The sequence below is a fragment of the Clarias gariepinus genome, chromosome 14 (assembly GCF_024256425.1).
Source record: "Clarias gariepinus isolate MV-2021 ecotype Netherlands chromosome 14, CGAR_prim_01v2, whole genome shotgun sequence".
NCBI lineage: Eukaryota > Metazoa > Chordata > Actinopteri > Siluriformes > Clariidae > Clarias > Clarias gariepinus.
This window is the reverse complement of record NC_071113.1, coordinates 13,394,201-13,414,367: the sequence shown is the minus strand read 5'-3', so window position 1 is coordinate 13,414,367 and position 20,167 is coordinate 13,394,201. Positions and strand designations below refer to the sequence as shown.

Below are 20,167 nucleotides of genomic sequence, written 5' to 3'. Positions count from 1 at the left end.
GTAATACCAACGGCTGGCTGGCTGGTGATTTTCTTTGTATTATTAAAGCTGCTGTTCAGTGGTTATCGGTCAGATGGTTTTTACAGGACAATACTGTATGTTAAACCGCTTAATGGAAAATCCTAACTTGGACTTTACCTCTTGTCATAACTTTACTAAGTAAGGATTGTCTAAAGTGTCATGGCAGAAGAAGGTTCTAGAATTAGAGCTGGTGTAATGAGTGACAGTCACAGCGTGGTGCTGCACACACAACTTTCCAGGGACACAGGGACATTTCCTGGAGCAGTGTTCGAGCTTACACAGGACGAAGAGGACGTCCAGTTTGACAGTGAGTCCCTTGATTAAAGGTCACGTGACCCGAAATCAACTTGGCACACACAGCATGGCACAAACACTCATGTTAGTTCTCCCTGAGTTTTTTGTTTTTTATAAAAGGTATACAGTCATTGACTGCATCAGATCCATCATATCTCAAATCAGTACACAAAAAAAACACCACCTTTTACCCCATCAATCAGCCGAGGGTGAAGTAGATTTTATTAATTAAAATGATTAACATTTACCATCTAAAACATTTATAATCCATACCTCACATACATCATAAACCATTGCCATTTCATACCTTGACATGCCACAGGTATGAATGTCTCAGAAAATGCGTTGTTGTTAAAATTCGTTCCTTCATTCATTCACAGGAATCTTTCTGGTTACGGACTCAGTGGATCCATCACCTTTCATGGCAGGGGTGTGGAACAGAACCCTGGGTTCTGTACAGTCATGGCCAAAAGTTTTGAGAATGACACAAACATTAGTTTTCACAAAGTTTGCTGCTAAACCGCTTTTAGATCTTTGTTTCAGTTGTTTCTGTGATGTACTGAAATATAATTACAAGCACTTCATACGTTTTAAAGGCTTTTATCGACAATTACATGACATTTATGCAAAGAGTCAGCATCTACACACACAGTGAGGCGAAGACTTTTGGAAGATGGCCTGGTGTCAAGAAGGGCAGCAAAGAAGTCACTTCTCTCCAAAAAAAAAACATCAGGGATAGATTGATCTTCTGCAGAAAATATGGTGAATAGACTGCTGAGGACTGGGGCAAAGTCATATTCTCCGATGAAGCCTCTTTCTGATTGTTTGGGGCATCTGGAAAAAATGCTTGTCCGGAAAAGAAAAGGTGAGCACTGTGTCCTGCCAACAGTAAAGCATCCTGAAACCATTAATGTGTGGGGTTGCTTCTCATTCAAGCGAGTGGGCTCACCCACAATTTTGCCCAAAAACACTGCCATGAATAAAGAATGGTACCAAAACACCCTCCAACAGCAATCCTACAACAGCAAAAACCCACTAATTCTGACAAACTCCAAGAAGTGATTATGAAAGAATGGGTTGCTATTAGTCAGGATTTGGCCCAGAAGTTGATTGAGAGCATGCCCAGTCGAATTGCAGAGGTCCTGAAAAAGAAGGGCCAACACTGCAAATACTGACTCTTTGCATAAATGCCATGTAATTGTCGATAAAAGCCTTTAAAACATATGAATTGCTTGTAATTATATTTCAGTACATCAGAGAAACAAGAGAAAACAAAGATCTAAAAGCAGTTTAGCAGCAAACTTTGTGAAAACTAATATTTGTGTCATTCTCCAAACTTTTGGCCACAACTGTACACATACTAACAGAAACACTGCTCTGTCGGGATGCTTTTTGACAGTAAAATGCAGGTTAATTTGTTTTATTTTTACTCTACATTTTGTAATAATTATTTTTATATGGATATTGTTGGGTCATAGAATGAATCATCTGAGCCTCCCTCCTTTTGCAGCAGGAAAGCTTTGAAATAAAATCATGCAGGACGAATTATGCTTGCAATCCAAGGTTTACCTGTATTTCATATCGTTCTTCATCCATATCCCTCATATTTCACCCCAGAAATACAAGCACCCTGGATTGTCAGTCCCACTGACATACTTCTCTTCACTTGGACAGAACAAAGTGGCAGAGCGTCATGCCGGTGTGCTCCAGCTACAGTACACCAGTATATGTCAGGGAATGATGATGTAACAATTTGACTTCAGAATATAGCCAACTTATCAAAAACAGGCTGGAGCTTAGTGTTTTTGCTTGCCTGTTCCGCACAGGATGGCATGAGAGCGTGTGAAGACGAGTGATTGCGTGAGTTGGCAGCTCTGTAATAAAATACATACTACATGTTTTCTTTTAAAATCACTGGCTGACCAGTTCACATTGTACAACTTGAATCCCTGTGATCAGTTAATGCACAGACCACAATTTTTACCTGGATTTTTCATCCAGTCAACATGAAAATGATTCCCAAAATGATCTTTTTTCTCTAATGGACTTAGCTTAGGGTTTCACAAGTGCTTGGATGTTATCAAGGTAAAACGTTTTCTCAGTACATCAGACCCATGATAATACTGCGTGCTTCATGTCATCACCACTGCTAAAACACTGGCTTCTCAGAAACTTCCTTAAAGGTCATTGGGGAAAAAATGACCTGGTTTGATCACCAAAGACGTTCTATTTTGTTGCAGGCTAATGCAGACCTCAACCTGCTCACTACACCACATGTGCATTACAAAATCTAATAGAAGCTAAGATAACAGAAGTTAATGCCATATCCACAGTACAGTCCTGACCTTACTCCAAAGCCCGTTAAGAATTAAGTAAGAATTATTTAGGAAAAGAGCAAATCAAGAATGGAAAATAAAAAAGCCTCACAGTGTTGGAGATTTGTAAAGAGTACAGTGAAGCTCCTCATTACCTTGGGGGCAGCACTAAGGATGCACTGAGAGAGAGATGGGAATCAATAGAGCCCTTTTGATACGATATTATCACAATATAATTTTAAGCATGGAAATAAAAAAAATGCATAAATTAACTTTTTTCCAGACATTAACAACCAAGTCTGAAGTATTTGTAAACATTAATTTAAAAACTTTTTTCGAACATAATTTCCGAAATAAGTCTCAAAAATTCTCAATACCGCAACACTCTGAAAACATGAATACTGTTAGAAAAGCAAATAAATTCTCACATTTAAAAAAATGTATTATTAATAGTCGTGCACATTTACGTGAAGTTTTGAAGTAATTATTTTTAATTTAACTGTTTGTGATTTTGATTGATTTATCTCATTACTGCAACACCTTCCACAGTTTACAACCTTTTTTATATTTTAATAGAACCTGACATTTTTTCAAAGTGACATGACAAACCTGAAAGAAGATCATTTGTACAGTTGTGGCCTAAAGTTTTGAGAATTACATAAATATTGGAAATTGGAAAAGTTGCTGCTTAATTTTTTATAATAGCAATTTGCATATACTTCAGAATGTTATGAAGAGTGATCGGATAAATTGCATAGTCCTTTTTTTCCATGAAAATTAACTTTCCAAAAAAACCTTTCCACTGCATTTCATTGCTGTCATTAAAGGACCTGCTGAGATAATTTCAGTAATCTTCTTGCTAACTCAGGTAAGAATGTTGACGAGCACAAGGCTGGTGATCATTATGTCAGGCTAATTGGGTTATAATGGCAGACTTGACATGTTAAAAGGAGAGTGATGCTTAAAATCATTGTTCTCCCATTGTTAACCATGGTGACCTGCAAAGAAACGCGTGCAGCCATCATTGCGTTGCATAAAAATGGCTTCACAGGCAAGGATATTGTGGCTACTAAGATGGCACCTAAATCAACAATTTATAGGATCATTAATAACTTCAAGGAAAGAGGTTCAATTCTTGTTAAGAAGGCTTTAGGGCATCCAAGAAAGTCCAGCAAGCGTCAGGATCGTTTCCTAAAGAGGATTCAGCTGCGGGATCGGCATGCCACCAGTGCAGAGCTTGCTTAGAAATGGCAGCAGGCAGGTGTGAGCGCATCTGCACGCACAGTGAGGCGAAGACTTTTGGAAGATGGCCTGGAGTCAAGAAGGGCAGCAAAGAAGCCACTTCTCTCCAAAAAAAACATCAGGGACAGATTGATCTTCTGCAGAAAGTATGGTGAATGGACTGCTGAGGACTGAGGCAAAATCATATTCATATTCATAATCATGAAGCCTTTTTCCGATTGTTTGGGGCATCTAGAAAAAGGCTTGTCCAGAGAAGAAAAGGTGAGCGCTACCATCAGTCCTGTGTCCTGCCAACAGTAAAGCATCCTGAGACCATTTATGTGTGAGGTTGCTTCTCATCCAAGAGAGTGGGCTTACTGACAATTTTGCCCAAAAACACAGCCCATGAATAAAGAATGGTACCCTCCATTAGCAATCCTACAACAGTTTGGTAAAGAACAATGCATTTTTCAGCATGATGGAGCACCATGTCATAAGGAAAAAGTGATAAACTAAGTGGCTCTGGGACCAAAACGTTGAAATTTTGGGTCCATGGCCTGGAAACTCCCCAGATCTTAATCCCATTGAGAACTTGTGGTCAATCCTCAAGAGGCGGGTGGACAAACAAAAGCCCACTAAGTCTGACAAACTCCAAGAAGTGATTATGAAAGAATGGGTTGCTATTAGTCAGGATTTGGCCCAGAAGTTGATTGAGAGCATGCCCAGTCGAATTGCAGAGGTCCTGAAAAAGAAGGGCCAACACAGCAAATACTGACTCTTTGCATAAATGTCATGTAATTGTCGATAAAAGCCTTTAAAACGTATGAAGTGCTTGTTATTATATTTCAGTACATCACAGAAACAACTGAAACAAAGATCTAAAAGCAGTTTAGCAGCAAACTTTGTGAAAACTAATATTTGTGTCATTCTCAAACTTTTGCCCACGACTGTACATTCTTCACATACATTTGAAATCAAAGTATTATTTTCTATTAATTAAATTAATATCTAATGAACATCTGTTGTGGTAATGACATACTGTACAGTGGATCCTTAGTTTGCGAGCATAATTCTTTTTGGAAGTGTGCTTGTATATCAAAACACATTTCCCCATACGAAATAATGGAAACTCAGATGATTCGTTCCACAACCCAAAAATATTCATCTAAAAATAATTAATACAAAAACTATTACAAAATTAATACAAAATCAAAGTAAAAATAAAACAAATTAACCTGCACTTTACCTTTGAAATGAATCCTGACAGAGCTGTTTGCATAGTGTGTGTGTGTGTGTGTGTTCTTAGCTCAGTGTGTGTTCTCAGCTCAGTGAGATCTACCGACATGTATATGTGCCAAAATCTCCAGTGATGGTCCTGAGCCGCACTCAGGAGCAATGGCGATGACAGGATGTCATAGTGCCTTGGGCCCTAGAAGAATCCTTAGAAAAACAAGAGAGCCTTCGCTTAAAATAGCATTATCAGAGCACTAAAAGCACTAATCCACCAGGGGACCTCTTCAGGTGATTAAATAAGGAGCAAAAATGTATATTTTTCTTAAAGAATTTTAAAGTAAAAACCCTTACTTTATAAAAAAAAATATATAATAACACTTGATAGGTATAGTAATTGTTACTTAAGCATATTACCAAACTATTTTTACCCCTGTGTGTAACAGCATCTGAAGCATTAAGGGCCTGATCATTAGTTAATGTCCTGGAAAAACATTGTGAAAACACACACTCACACACACACATACACACACACACACGCACAACACACACACATGTAATAACCTACAGAAATCTTCCACAACCTAATCCACAGCAGTGAACTCTGAACGGTTCCTTAGAAGATATGTAATTGCGTTACAGATAGTTTAGCATTAACTGGTGTGTAAAACTTTATAACACATAAGACTTACAACACAAAAGCTACATAAAAGCTACTAAACACAAAACTCACATATATAAATATATATAAATAGTTCTTTTTTATGTTTTCCTCCTAGTCATAGCACTAACGAGGTGGGGAATAACATGTTTCATGCTGATAAGCGATGCCCATCCCTGCCCTGCTCATAACTGTGTAGTGAAGATGTAGCATCAGTTAGTATGTTTATAGTATCTTAATGCGAATGTAGCCGAAACCAAAATGGATTCAGAACAGAGAGACATTGCCAGTTTGATTGCTAAGTTTATTGCTGCAGGTAGGAATCATGGCTTTAACCAGACCTACTGTATTCATTGTGTTTGTTTTTCCTGAGTCCTGATATGGCCAACCCAATTACTGTGCCTGTGTGTACATTCTTGAAAGTAGAAAGTAGTCTGGTAGTGGGACTGGGCTTTTTGATGGTTTAATATTTATGTGGTGATTAAATATTTTTAACTTGCATACAAATATATTTCATACAAATAAATAATTGTAATAATAACTCATTACATAAAAACGTAAATAAACTTTTAAAATGTCCCGCTCTTTTGGGACAGGAGAATAGTGTGATCAAATGTAGTGACATCTATTTCTGAGTATATTTTTAACTTAGTCCTCACAGCCACATGATGTAACATGCCCCTTTCTTTTCTTATTATTGTATTTCCACAGCTTCAGACTCGGATAATAACTATGAGCTATTGATGGCAGGAAAACAGTATCCCTCCATTAAGGAGTTTGCCTCTGCTATTCCTAATCACTTGCTGCTGGGGTCTCTGCTTGAGCATTTGTGCTTTGTGTATGAGAGAGACCCTGCACAATCTCGTATGCTGTTCAAAGGTAAGGTCAATAAAAAAAAAAAAACATTCCTGTTTTGCTATACTATTTACAAGGTTCCTAAATAAAATAGAATTAAAATATTTTGAAGTCTACGTGATACATGAATTACCACACAAAAGAATCATGATACATCATTGAGTAGATGTTTTTCATAGTCTGTGACCTAGTGTCTACTAGTAACTACTATCAGTACATATTTACCAACAGCAACTTTTAACTGCTTCTGTAAGTCACTCTGGATACAGATGTCTGCCAAATACCGTAAATGTAAAAAGTAAATGTTCTGAAAAAAACTTGTTTTTAATTTGCTTAACTTCCACAGGCTCCACGCCCCCTATACCTCAGGATAAGCCATATGGAAATCCATATATGGAAAAGAATTAATGTAATTTGTATGTGTATGTACTGTATGCAAAAGGACATTATATAGTTTTAATTCAGTTGCGTGACCGCGAATAAATTTTATATCTGTCTGTTTTCAAATGCAGCCGTATTAGCTGTGTGAGATTATTTTGATTCTCTTCAATGTTTATAGTATCTAATTTAAACCAACATCACAGTTCCCCTAATGTGAATAAACTAGCAGAGAATTAATAATTAATAGTATTTTTATGATTTTTTTTTTCTTTTTTGTCCTATTTTAGTGATTGGTCAGCGACTAGCAGCAATGAACCTCCTCTCCCCCCTGGCTGTCAGTGATGAGTTCAGCACAGTGAGACTGCAACACAGCCGGGCCTTCGCTGAGCTCCTGCATGCAGCCAGTTCATCCCTGTTTCCTCAGGTAAACCCAGTAATGTGAACAGCTATCACTTATTTTTTTTTTTTAGAATTTTAATCAGAGATTATTTCAGGTTGATTTCTTACTTTGTTTCCTAACAGAATCAAAGGTACCTAAATGCTGATGGGCAAAACCCTGTGCTAAGGTGAGACGATCATAGTCAAGTCCATAAGTTTTTGGACAGTAATTTATTTATTTTGCTTCCCTATTTAATCACAAAGCATTTAAAATGAAGCAATCAAGATAACATTAAAGTGTAGATTTTTTTCTAAACAAAAATTTGGCTGCAACAATTTAGGAATTAATATATAAATATGTATATAGAGTAAATAAATTAGTGTCCTTTTTATTTCAGAACAAAAGATGGCCTGTTTCAAACCTCTCGCTACCTCAGTGAATTCGAAGAAATTTCACCACTGGGCAGAGGATCATATGGAAAAGTCGTTAAGGTGTGGTAATCTATGAGATGCATTATATTGCGTTTTTTTAATTATTATTATTTTTGCTTCAAAGACATTTGTTTTCGGTGTTTTCAACAGGTGAAAAACAAGTTGGATGGACAGAATTACGCTGTAAAAAAGATTCTGATTAAGAATGTGACGAGGACCGACTGTATGAAGGTAGAGGAATATTCTGAAATAGTATAGCAGCTTATTTAGTTTGTCATGAATATCTATGAATGTTTAGAAATGTAATATGTAAAATTGTTCAAACGATTTGCTGTAGGTTTTACGGGAGGTTAAAGTTCTCTCCAGTCTTCAGCACCTGAACATTGTCGGATATCACACTGCATGGATGGAGCATGTGCAACCTGCTGTGAAGAGTAAGTCACTGAAATTAAGTATGCATTTTAAACACATATCTTGCACAGTTTCTGCAACTCAGGCTTTCTGTATACCATCGCTTACCAGTAGAATAGTGTAACACAAGATATTTAATGTTGGCTCTGTAGTATAAAATTTTAAACAGGAAGTTTGAAGTTATTGGATTGTTTAATTGAATTCTTCATATCATTAGTGATTTTCTGTGGTAATTTTCAATGGCAGCACTGTGGCATGGCACCTCCGGGGATAAGGGTTCGAATCGGGTCTATGTTCGAGTTTGCATGTTCTCTCCGTGTGGGTACTCTGGTCTCTTCCCACAGTCCAAATACATGCAGATTAAGACCAAAGCCGTTTCCAAATTGCCTGTATTGTGTGTGCATGCTTGTGCCCTGTGATGGATTTGCACCCTGTCCAGGGGTGTACCCCGTATAGTGCTGTAGGTCCCTTGGGATAGGCTACAGTCCTTACAATATAGTAAGTGTGCAATAATAATCTCTCAAGAATTAAATCCATAATTATCATTGTTGTATGTTGCCTCATTTAATTATCCTATGATATACCTCTATTGATGGTGATTCACTAGAGTGTAAACATTTTATTTATTAAGTTTTAACTGAGACTTTTTTTTTAAACTGAGCACATTCTTACTTAATTTTATGTCCATGTATGCAAGCCAAAACAAACCACTGTGTGGACGTGTCTTTAGCGTAGACAGTAACAAATTGAACAAACATTTCCCTGATTAACAGTGAGAGTAGTTGTATTACTGTATATATCTGAATAGCTAGGTTTAGCTGTAGACTGAGTGCCGTGGCTAACCACACCAGTGCCAATATTCAATGCATAACTGCATGATTGTATAATGTTTAAATAAAAATTCTATAAGCAAGATATTAATATTAAATAGGTAAACATTTTAGACAAGTAGATATGGCGGAAAGTTGTGTTTAAATTTGCTTAGCTATTAGAAATAGATCCCAAACAAGATACGCTTACAGGCAGCCTGTTAGATGGGTTATAATGACTTGCACATACTCCTTAAAAGGTCCTTATATATATATATCCTTGGAACACTGCTTGGTTAATTATATTAGTCAACCAGAACTAACTGTTGAACAATTACTCACGTCTTTTCCTTCTAGATGGTGCACCTACAATTCAATCTGATATACCAGCCTTAGAAACACTGTCACAAGCAGAAAGGTAAAATCTTTTACATTCTTTACTGAACTCAAGCAGTGTAACATGTTTCCTGTAGTTTCATCAAAATGAGTTTGTTTTGCAGACTTGTTGAGAAGACCACCGGTAGCTCCAGTGGATCATCCATCGTTTTTGAAAACTCTGAATGTTCAAAGGACAGAAAAGGACAGTCTACAAATGTGCTAAATAGCAGCCTAAATAATATTCAGGGATCTGCTTTGGCAAAAGAGCAGAGGAATCAGGCACTGTCCACAAAAAATGTTCACAACCCACATAACTTTGTTCCGTGTGCGTTCCTGGGAGAGCCACGTTCTGTTGGGGAGAACTGCCCTGCACTTCGGTGGGAAGGTTCAACAGTGTCCGAGGAGTCATATGTTGATATGAGCAGTCAGCCATGGGCTGAAAAACATCCAGGAGAGGTGTGTTGGTTATTATCATCTTCCAGACAATGCAGTCAGAGCTTACTGTTTTAATTTCTTCATTATTTTGACATTGATGTCTGTTCTCTAGGTCCAATTCCATTTAATGCTTTATATACAAATGCAGCTGTGTGAGCGTTCATTGAAAGAATGGATTCAGGAAAGGAATTCTACAATATCTACACGTAAGTTTCATTTATTTATTAAGCTACCACTGCCCCCTCATATGTTGTACGTAATGGATTATTAATCGTCGTGGGTTACTAGCTCTGTGTTATTAGGGGTAAAATTTTTCTTGCACAGTATCTTTGAATATAAATGCATGGTGGTTACATTTTGTTTTTTTGCAGGCTCAGTTCAATCATTTGACACTCAACAAGCATCTGATATCTTAAAGAAAATACTTGAAGGGGTGGAGTATATTCACTCGCGTGGAATCATGCATAGGGACCTTAAGGTAGGTTAATAAAAAAGAAAAAATACATTATATTTTCATGATTATAATCGGAAATGATCAGCAATAAAACTGTTAGATGAGGTGCTAATTTAGAAAATAAGGGGGTGATAGTAAAAAGAAACCATTCTACTTATTTATACTTTGCACTGATTTGTATATCTGATACCAGTTATGACAGAAAAGGTTATCTGGTGCATCAGTCTTACCCATTTGTCTGAAGTCTTGAGACAGGCATATAAAAAAGCAGGCTGGGTTTTGTTAAGGCTCAAAAATTTTTTCACAAAGATTCCTAATTTAAAATGTGGCAGTTGTTGTGCTGTGTGCCTTGTTTACATGTGGCTTACATAGAACACAACTATCCTATCTAATTACCAAAGGACGCAACAATCATATTGTATTGCCCTTCTTGTTTATGAATCAATTCTAGAGTGTTTTATTCGAGATAATTATACCACGTTTAAGAAAGAGAGAGTGCAAAGTTTTACCTATTGCACAGAAGGATTTATTGTAGAGTCAGTGGTATTTTTGCCATATATGGCATCCATATTTACATTTGCAGTTTAAAAAATTACAATAATTTGCAAAAGCTTTGAGTTAGTTTAAATGTAACGAAATGATAACAAATGTTTTACTGTGACAGGCTGCTAATGCCTAAATGTACCTCATTTCAGCAACCTCATTTCGCAACTCATCTGTTCCAACCACTTCGCATTCATCATAATCAGTATACACGATCACATGCCTGATAATCTGTCATCATCTGCACCTTTTTCTCACTGGTTCATGCCTTAAGTTAGATGTTTTTATGTTTGAATGATTCACAGGTCACTGTGTGGCTTAACAAACAAAAATCATTTCTCTGAAACTAGTCAGGTACAGGGCAAAAATAAGGAGGCAAAAGTATAACATGAAGACTTTTTAAACATTACTGTATATCCACCTGTTTATTAGTGTAATTAGCAGTCAGTCATATATTGTACCATAGAAAGAATTCATTCTGTTTTACTGACTTTTTTTGGATAATGATTTACAACAGCCATCTTCATCTTTTCCCCCAAAACTTTTTTTCCTTTTTTTATTTAATCTTACAACTTACTCAATCATAAAAATAAATACTAAAAAAACAGACTATCTTCCTGGTTGGAACACCTCCTCCCTATCTATGAATCATAGCTAAAGTATTCATCACATACTGTATTTACATTCTTGTAGCCAAATTTGTCAGTTGAACAGATGGACAAAGACATTGTATCTCCACAATAAATCTAATGTAACACCAAGACAGCACTGGATTTGTACAGCGTAGCAGTACAGTTTACAAGAACACACAACATTTTTGTCAGTCTAGGGAAGCACTGTACGACAAATAGAGAACTGTGTTGTGAGGTGGAAAGGATATGTAAACATATACTGGCCACTGTATTAGAAACAGCTGCTGACGTGATTTAATTCAATTCAATTTTATTTGTATAGCGCTTTTACAATTGTCATTGTCGCAAAGCAGCTTTACACAATCAAAAACATTATTTAAGTTTGTTACCTGATCACTTGCACAATTATCCAATAAAGTGTGATGTGGAAGCAGTACAATGCAAAAAAAAAAAAAACATGTAGCCACAGGTTACAGGTGTCATTTAATGTTTACATCAAAAGGATGATTCTACTGGCTTTGACTTTGGTTGTCTGTGCAACCAGAGCTGGTTTAAGTATTTCAGAATCTGCTTGTTTATAAAATTCACACAGATTTCTATGGGAAAGAAACATCCAGTAAGCATCAGTTTTTGTCACTTATGATTGTTTACAGCCAAGGAATATTTTTCTGCATGGGCACGAGTGCCATGTAAAAATCGGAGACTTTGGATTGGCTTGTACGGATATTGTGATAAATGAAAATGAACAGCTCATCTCCGGTTCTCATTTAAATGGAAATGCAGGTAAGATCTAAGTAACTAGTTCATTATGTTGAAAAATAACCATGCTACACCATCATCCTATGCAGTTCTATTAAACTCTGCATGTTTCTTTGGGGTTTTTTTTAGAGCCTTTGTGTCAATAATAACTTGTTTTTTTTCTAGAGTCCTCTCACACTACAGGAGTGGGTACTTTTGTTTATGCTTCTCCAGAACAGCTACAGGGTTCTAATTATGACTCAAAGGTAATTAAATCTACTTTTTATACATATTGAAATATATTATTAGTGTAACCAGTTGTATGGAAAAGCTCGCTGAACTGCCTGGTGGTAGACACCAAGTTCTGTTTTTTGTCTGAGCCCGGGTCTCAAAGAATCTGTCTTGTGTTTGCAGTCAGATATGTACAGCATTGGGGTGATTGCTGTGGAGCTGTTCCAGCCGTTTGGGACAGAGATGGAACGTGTGAGAACACTTGGAGATCTGAGAAAAGGGAAGGTTCCAGAAGCCCTGTACACAAACTGGCCAGCCCTGACCGAGCAAATTAAACTGATGACCAGCCTGGACCCCTCACTGCGACCAAGTGCATCCCAACTACTGAAAAGTGATCTCTTTAACAACAAAGACGTGGTATGTGGTCTGTAGGGGCTTATAAATGTTGCATAAAAATAAATAAACTTAAGTATTCTTCTTTACCATCATGTTTGATGAGTCCAATTGTAACTAGTAACCACAGCCTGAATTTTGATCGATTTCTTTAAAGTCATTAACATGTTGCCACATAATTTCACAAAACTTTCATTAAATGTGTGCATGCAAAAGGAATATACACCTCGTGCCCTTAGCCTCCTGGGATAGGCTCCAGGTCCCCATGAGTGGCACGGTGGTATAGTGGTTAGCACTGTCACCCTGCACCTCTAGGGTCCGGGTTTGATTCCCGGGCAGGCTTGATTCCCATCTCTGTGTGCTTGGTGGGTTTCCTCCCACATTTTAAAGATATGCAGGTTGGGCTAATTGGCATTCTCAAATTGCCCATAGTGTGTGAATGAGTGTGTGTATGTGTGTGTGCACTGTGATAGATTGGCACCCTGTCCAGGGTGTACCCTGCCTCGTGCCCTAAGCCTCCTGGAATAGGCTCCAGGTTCCCGCGACCTTGAATACAGAATAAAGCGGTTTAGAAGATAAGTTAATTAAATCATAAAATGTCATTAATGGAGGTTCACATAGACGATATCCAGCTGCATCCAGTATTAATGAATCATAGTCAATGTGTATTTTTATGAAATATGCAGTTATTATCAGTGTGAAGATTGCTTAATAGAAACAGTTCCTCAGTGGCAGGCTCTGAGGAATTTTATCTTCTGCTGCTTTGGTCAGTAGTAGTGACACTGAAAAGCTGTTTTCCCTCACTAAATTGGAATTTTTCAGTCATGCCATGTTGTATCTAGACTCATGACTTATGATTACAAGGAATAAAGGTAATAATACAGGCTAGTTGTAAGGCTTGAAGGATTGTTCAGATTACCTGTATAATTAATCATATCTAAAACTTAGGGGGACGATAAGCTTGTGGGGGACATAACAAAGTGGTCCTCAGTCATTTTATGTAAAATACAGAATTTATTAAGAACACTTAAGAAATTATACCACTATTTTTACTTTTTCCAGTTTTTAGTCAGAAGGTGTTGTTTCCAAATTGCTTATTATTTAAGTGATTAGAAAAGACCATTTTTTTTCTCTTCTAACTTTGCTTTTGTAACCTAGGTAATAAAATTTATATTAAAGAGATTTTTTAGTACTTACATTTTTTTATAATATAAATATATATAAATGTAATAAAATATATGAGAATTTTCTAGAACTTTCCATATTATTATATACAGGAAACGGGTTCACAATACACCACTCCAATTTAGTTCTAGCTGCCTAAGTGAACAGATCAATGTAAATTTAAGTATTTATATACTTGTAATTATTGATTCACATGTTGTTTTATTTAGACCTTAGGTACATGAAAATATGCACATTAGCTTATTTTTACATAGAAAGTAGGTTGATCTCTTAATTTCATTAGCCAGGTTAAAAAAGGAAAATTTAAAGGGAATAATGGGCATTAAGAAACTAAACTTGTTACGCATTATAATAAACCTTTTATTATTATTCCATGATTGTTATGAAGTGAAGTACATATCCTGTAGATTTTTAGACTTTAATTATAATTTATTAAACACAAGTGGACTGCATCATTGACAATGTACCTGGTAGATTTTAGGAAGATGTGTTTCTGAAGTTCTTTCTCAGATTTTTGGTGATGCTATGTAATCAGGCAAACTCGTGCTGCATTGGTAATCCAGATGAAATGTATTTAGAATTTATGTTTGTGTGCTCTTCAATTTCCAGGTAATCCACAGTTTACAACGAAGAATTTCTGAGCAAGAAGAGGAAATCATTCAACTCAGAAGACAGATCAGTAAACTACAAACCTCACAAAATGGACCAGAGAGAGAATCACTAAAATAACTGTGCCAAGTGAGACTTATGTGTACAGTTTTCTTTATTTATTCCTGTGACAAGTTGCCCTGTAGACTGTGGATTTCTGGCAACAATTTCAAGTTTTCCTTCTGTGTTTAAACCAATAAAGTATTTGATATGTTTATGATAGTTGCTTTATTCATTTGCAAGTTACTAAATCGGTGTTGTCCAAATGTGACCCCTGTGTCAAACTCTGGGTAAGACTGTTGAGCTGTAAACAAATTGAAATGAATAGAAACAGAGAGATGTGTTTTGTGTTTTGCAGATTCCCTTATAGTCTATAGTCATTTTAACAACAGATAAGAGAAATACTGTATCTCTGCAGATTAGAGAAAGATGTCTATCAAAATACTTTGACAAAAGTTTAAAATACAAAGTGAAAGCCAAAAAAATAAATAAACAAAACAGTCACAATGGTACCACAATTATGCAGGGTACCCCAAAGCAGTGGATCCAGAGCCATTTTCCCATACATTTAATTCTATCTTTTCCCTTTTCATTTCAGACCCAAAATTGCAGGGAAAATAAAACCAAAACTCCATTCAGATCTTTTTCTTTTGGGTCATCTTAAGTTTGTAATACTGAATCAGCCCCAGAAAAAGGATTGCACTAAAGGAGGAAATCCAATCAGTATATGACAAATTCTGGTTGTTCAGTTTTATATCAGTTCACCATACTAGAAATGTTTAACATTATTATATTCAGCATATATACAGGTGCTGTAAAGTCAATGGAAAGTAATTCTTATTTTTAAATAACTTTTATGCCAGACTTTTGTGCCAGATGTTCTCTCTCTCTCTCTCTCTCTCTTTCATATATATATATATATATATATATATATATATATACATACACACACACACACGCACACACACAACAGCCACTTCATTTAAGTACACCTTTACACAGTTGCAACAAGTTTGTCGGCTGCACATCCACGATAAGCATCTTCTATTCCACTACATCCCAAATATGCTTCTCTACTAGACTGAGATCTGGTGCTTGTGGAGACCATTTGAGTACAGTGAACTCATTGCATGTTTAAGACTGATCAGACCAGACAAAATTTTTCCAATTTTCTATTGTACAATTGTGTTGTTCTTAGTTGACAGGAGTGGCACCCGGTGTGCCGTAGTTGACATGTGCATTCAGAGATGCTCTTCAGCATAACTTGGATTTATGAAATGTTAGAAATGTCTGGCGATTAGAAATGTCTGGCGATTCGCCTCTGACCTTACCAAGACATTTTTGCCCGAAAAACGCCGCTTACTGGGTATTTTCTCTTTTTCATACATTTCACTGTAAAACCCTAGAGATTTTCATGTGTTAAAATTTCAGTAGATCAGCAGTTTCAGAAAACAACCGTGTCACGCACCAACAACCGTGACGTGTTCAAAATTAAAATACCTTTTTTGGAAGGTTATGTTCAGATTTAAATCTGGTGACTGGGATGTCATAACACCAGTTTGAGTCTTTAGCTTTGGAACATGGTGTATTATTATGCTAGGAAATATAAATTTGAAAAGGGATAAATTGTGTCTATAAAGGGATGCATATGGTCAAAAGCAATTACAAGTGAGATATATATTCTTGTTCTGCTAGTGTTCACAGTTACGAAATGTTTTCCAAGATACGTTACAATGAGTATCGTCTGTAGAGAAGCTTGGGAAAGGTCTGATCTTTATATATAAAACCAAAACACAGACGTGTCACAGCAGGATGTGAGGAATGCCTGTGACACAGAGTATGAGATAACTACGCATCACAGGCTTTCCTCTCATCCTACTGTAATGTGTACTGGTAGGTCATACTCTTGACTGTCACCGACATTCCTCTCGTCCTACTGTGATGCGTACTGTCAAACTCTGACTGTCACAGGCATCTCTCTCGTTCTACTGTTATGTCATACTGTCACCGTGTCACAGGCGTTCCTCGCCAGATGAAATGAAACTTCTGCAAACGCTGCCTAAAATCCGGATACAGACGGTTTTTGCCACCGGTAGGCAGTAGGTAACGTCGTCATCAACTTTTATGTCATACTGAAATAAAAATATAGCTGCCGAAACTGATGGAAATGGCACGGTAGGAAATGTAAAGAAAATGGGTTATTAAATTGTTCGTATTAACTTAGTGTTTTCGGTTACCAAATGTTTTATTTGATAATTTACAATGATTCGTGTTTGTAGAGAAACATGGAAAAGGTCTGCTCCTTCACAAAACGAGATGTTTGCCATATAGATAGACTGTTAACTGTGATTAGCAAACTGCTAATTTGCTATTGATCGTTAACGTAAGTCACCGCGGTGAAGTTGGTTTGATATTCAGACATTCAAAACAATATTTTAGGGACCGTCAACAAACTTCTGTACAAATGAAAAGTGCAGGTAAGTGCTTGTTACTTACCTGGCTACGTGCCCCAGTTATTCTAATTTATTATTAAACATACAAATGCCATGCATACTGCTTTAGTTTATTATTAATTGTTGAATTAATAGATTAATTAGGTATTGTGATTTAATTTGTGTGTATGTATATATATATATATATATATATATTTTTTTTTTTTATTATTATTATTATTATTATTAATTTTTTTTTTAAATCACTATTTCTTTAATAGCTTTTTGGTCGTAAGTAGTAAGTAGTACCAAAATAATCTAATTAATCCACACAAGGTACACCTGATTTTATCCCAAGATATGTCTTCATTCATTTTTATTTAAATTTTTTTTTTAATAAAATGCAATTTCTTCAATAGCTTCTAGGTCATGTGACCTGGTAACCCCAAACCGATCTGAGACCAGCACAAGGTACACCTGATTTTATCCCAAAATATGTCTTCATTCATTTTTATTTTATTTTTTATTTAAAAAAAATGTTATTTCTTCAATAGCTTCTAGGTCATATGACCTGGTGACCCCAAACTGGTACCAAAATAATCAGATTTGAGACCCCCAAAAGGTACACCTGACTTTATCCCAAGATATGTCTTCATTCATTTTTATTTAAAATTTTATTTAAAAAAAACGCTATTTCTTCAATAGTGTCTAGGTCATGTGACCCCAAAGTAGTACCAACAAAATGTACTTGCTCATCACTACATGGAACACCATGTGCTATCCCAATATGCACTACTCACAATATGTTAGGGATATAGTTATTTACATTAATGCTTTTCCTATTTGCTCTGAATTTAAATGAAATAGGTAAAATTTAATGAAGACATATTTTAGGATAAAAAATTGTATTGTGTGGGGCTCTAATGAGATTTGTGAGTGTGGGGTCACCAGGTCACATGACCTAAACGCTATAAAAAAAAGTCTTTAAAAAAAATATATATATATAATTAAATTAAGAGATATCTTGGGAGAAAATCAGGTGTACCTTTTGGGGGTCTCAGATTAAATTATTTCGGTACCAATTTGGGGTCACCAGGTCACATGACCGAGAAGCTATTAAAGAAATAGCGTTTTTTTTTCCTTTTAGTAAAAATTCTAATAAAAATGAATGAAGACACATCTTGGGATAAAATCAGGTGTACCTTGTGTGGGGCTTCAATGAGTATTTTGGTACAAATTTGGGGTCACATGATCACACGACCAAAAAGCTATTGAAGAAATAGTGATTTAATAAAAAATATATATAATATTTGCTTTTTAATTTTACAATTCTCCCAATTAATATTATCTAATAATTCAACAGTTATTAATAAACTAAAGCAGTATGCATGGCATTTGTATGTTTAATAATAAATTAGAATAACTGGGGCACGTAGCCAGGTAAGTAACAAGCACTACTTTTTACTTTATTTGGACAGAAATTTGTCTACGGTCCCTAAAATACCGCTTCCGAATGTCTGTCGAATGTCTGAATATCAAACTAACTTCACCGCGGTACAGAAGTCTAGCTATATAGCAATGATGCCTACAGTTTAGTCGTCATTTAAGTAATTAACGTTTCTTTTAACAAAGACTTTCGATTAATCTAGGTGCGTTGGCTACATTGTTTATTATCTTAGTTAGTTGGTACAATTCTTTACATACAGTAAACGTTCTGACTCTATCGCACCACGCAGAATATCGCAAGAGTTTCAAGTCTTTCTCGTGTGCTTTTTGGTGCGTGGTGTCGTTTCGTTGCGCATGCGCCTTTGATTAGGTACTCTGTTACCATGGTGATCAATAGTTCAAACGTATCCAAGCGGGGATCGAGAAGGCACGGTAAGAAACGTCGAGCACCCGCCCCTTTCCTCCAGGGTGCCTCAAGTGCCATTTTCTTGGGACTTTTTTTTTATTTTTACATATTTTTTATGCGTATGCGCGTATGGAGCCCTGTCTTTGCTCCTCAACTATAAAATGTAAATATTAATCTCAATCAGCTAAATAAAAGGATCTGGCTTGCATCAGTCACATGACTGCCATTAACCAATGGTCGCCCTTGAGGCCGGAGCGCGCTCGTTACGAGCCGAGTACGATCTCGCAAAGTGCACGCGCATTTTCTACAGGCTGGGTGGCGCGGAGCTGGAGGAGAAGCAGGGAAATTAATTGAAAGGTGCAGACTGCAACAAAACAGTAAATAGGGTGTACAGCGCACACTATAGTCTATAACAACAAATGAATTGAAATAAATGATCGTGCTGTTTGTGCAACAGCGGGACAAACATTACCTGTCCTTTTATGAACTGCACAATTAGTGATGGTCATTAACTGCTAGCTAACTGGGTAAGGGTGTTACAAGGGGGTCTGTAGCTCTGTCCACCGTTTTAGGGAACATGTTTTGTTTTAAAGTAAGTTACAGGACTTTTCCCTTCTTTTCTGGAGGGCTATTATTTTACTAAAACGATCTAATATGGATCACCACATAATTATGGATTATTATATTTATAATATTAAAAAAACACTGTTTTTAAAGAAAATATATTAGGTAACAGATGATAAGGTTATATTTCTAATTAGATAAAAGGCTGATTTTACAGAAGTAAAATTATTGTATCTTTACAGTTTAAACATTTAATAAACACTGCATTTGCTTTGCATTGTCCCCACCTGATGACAGTCATACAGTATGATGCAATTCCATATTAGATTCGTCATGAATGTGAGTTGCTGTTATCCAGCCTGTTGTATCTTTTTTTTACTTTGAGCACCCGCCCCTTTAAACGTCTCTGCCCGACCCTGCTCCAGGTGGCCATTCCGCCATTGCTTGAAGGGTATATCTTGCACATGTCAAGTCAAAGTAACAGCTATACATGCAACCCCAGACAACTGTAGACATGTATGTATGACAATGTATCTGAATGGATTTTTAGGAAATGTTCTGCGTTCAATTATTTTTCCCAATCAGTGCCTTAATTGGTACATTTTTTTTTACCAATTAATGCCATCCTACCACGGCTGTATTTGGCCAGACACAACGTTGCGGTCGGACTAATG

At 36.4% G+C, this 20,167-nt stretch overlaps 1 protein-coding gene across 2 annotated transcripts; it reads left to right on the top strand.

Moving 5' to 3' along the window:
* The first annotated feature begins 3 nt into the window (after positions 1-3).
* eif2ak1 (eukaryotic translation initiation factor 2-alpha kinase 1) lies at positions 4-14,862 on the top strand. 2 transcript variants are annotated; one of them, XM_053512216.1, is made up of 15 exons: positions 4-328; positions 6,454-6,621; positions 7,266-7,402; positions 7,501-7,544; positions 7,755-7,848; positions 7,939-8,019; positions 8,126-8,222; positions 9,366-9,426; positions 9,509-9,842; positions 9,934-10,027; positions 10,193-10,299; positions 12,104-12,233; positions 12,375-12,454; positions 12,603-12,836; positions 14,607-14,862. In XM_053512216.1, exons 1-15 carry the CDS (start codon positions 181-183, stop codon positions 14,724-14,726), a joined length of 1,929 nt encoding a protein of 642 aa, XP_053368191.1. In that variant the 5' UTR covers positions 4-180; the 3' UTR covers positions 14,727-14,862. The 2 variants fall into 2 exon arrangements, with proteins under 2 accessions (XP_053368191.1, XP_053368192.1); XM_053512217.1 differs by lacking the exon at positions 4-328 and adding an exon at positions 5,924-6,058.
* The last annotated feature ends 5,305 nt before the right edge of the window (positions 14,863-20,167 follow it).

Bases quoted from the DNA above. Each gene is read 5' to 3' on its own strand.
- eif2ak1 (XM_053512216.1), top strand. From the start codon at position 181: ATGGCAGAAGAAGGTTCTAGAATTAGAGCTGGTGTAATGAGTGACAGT. The intron at 7,403-7,500 runs GTAAACCCAGTA...GTTTCCTAACAG, and splicing joins GTTCATCCCTGTTTCCTCAG to AATCAAAGGTACCTAAATGC. The intron at 10,300-12,103 runs GTAGGTTAATAA...GATTGTTTACAG, and splicing joins TCATGCATAGGGACCTTAAG to CCAAGGAATATTTTTCTGCA.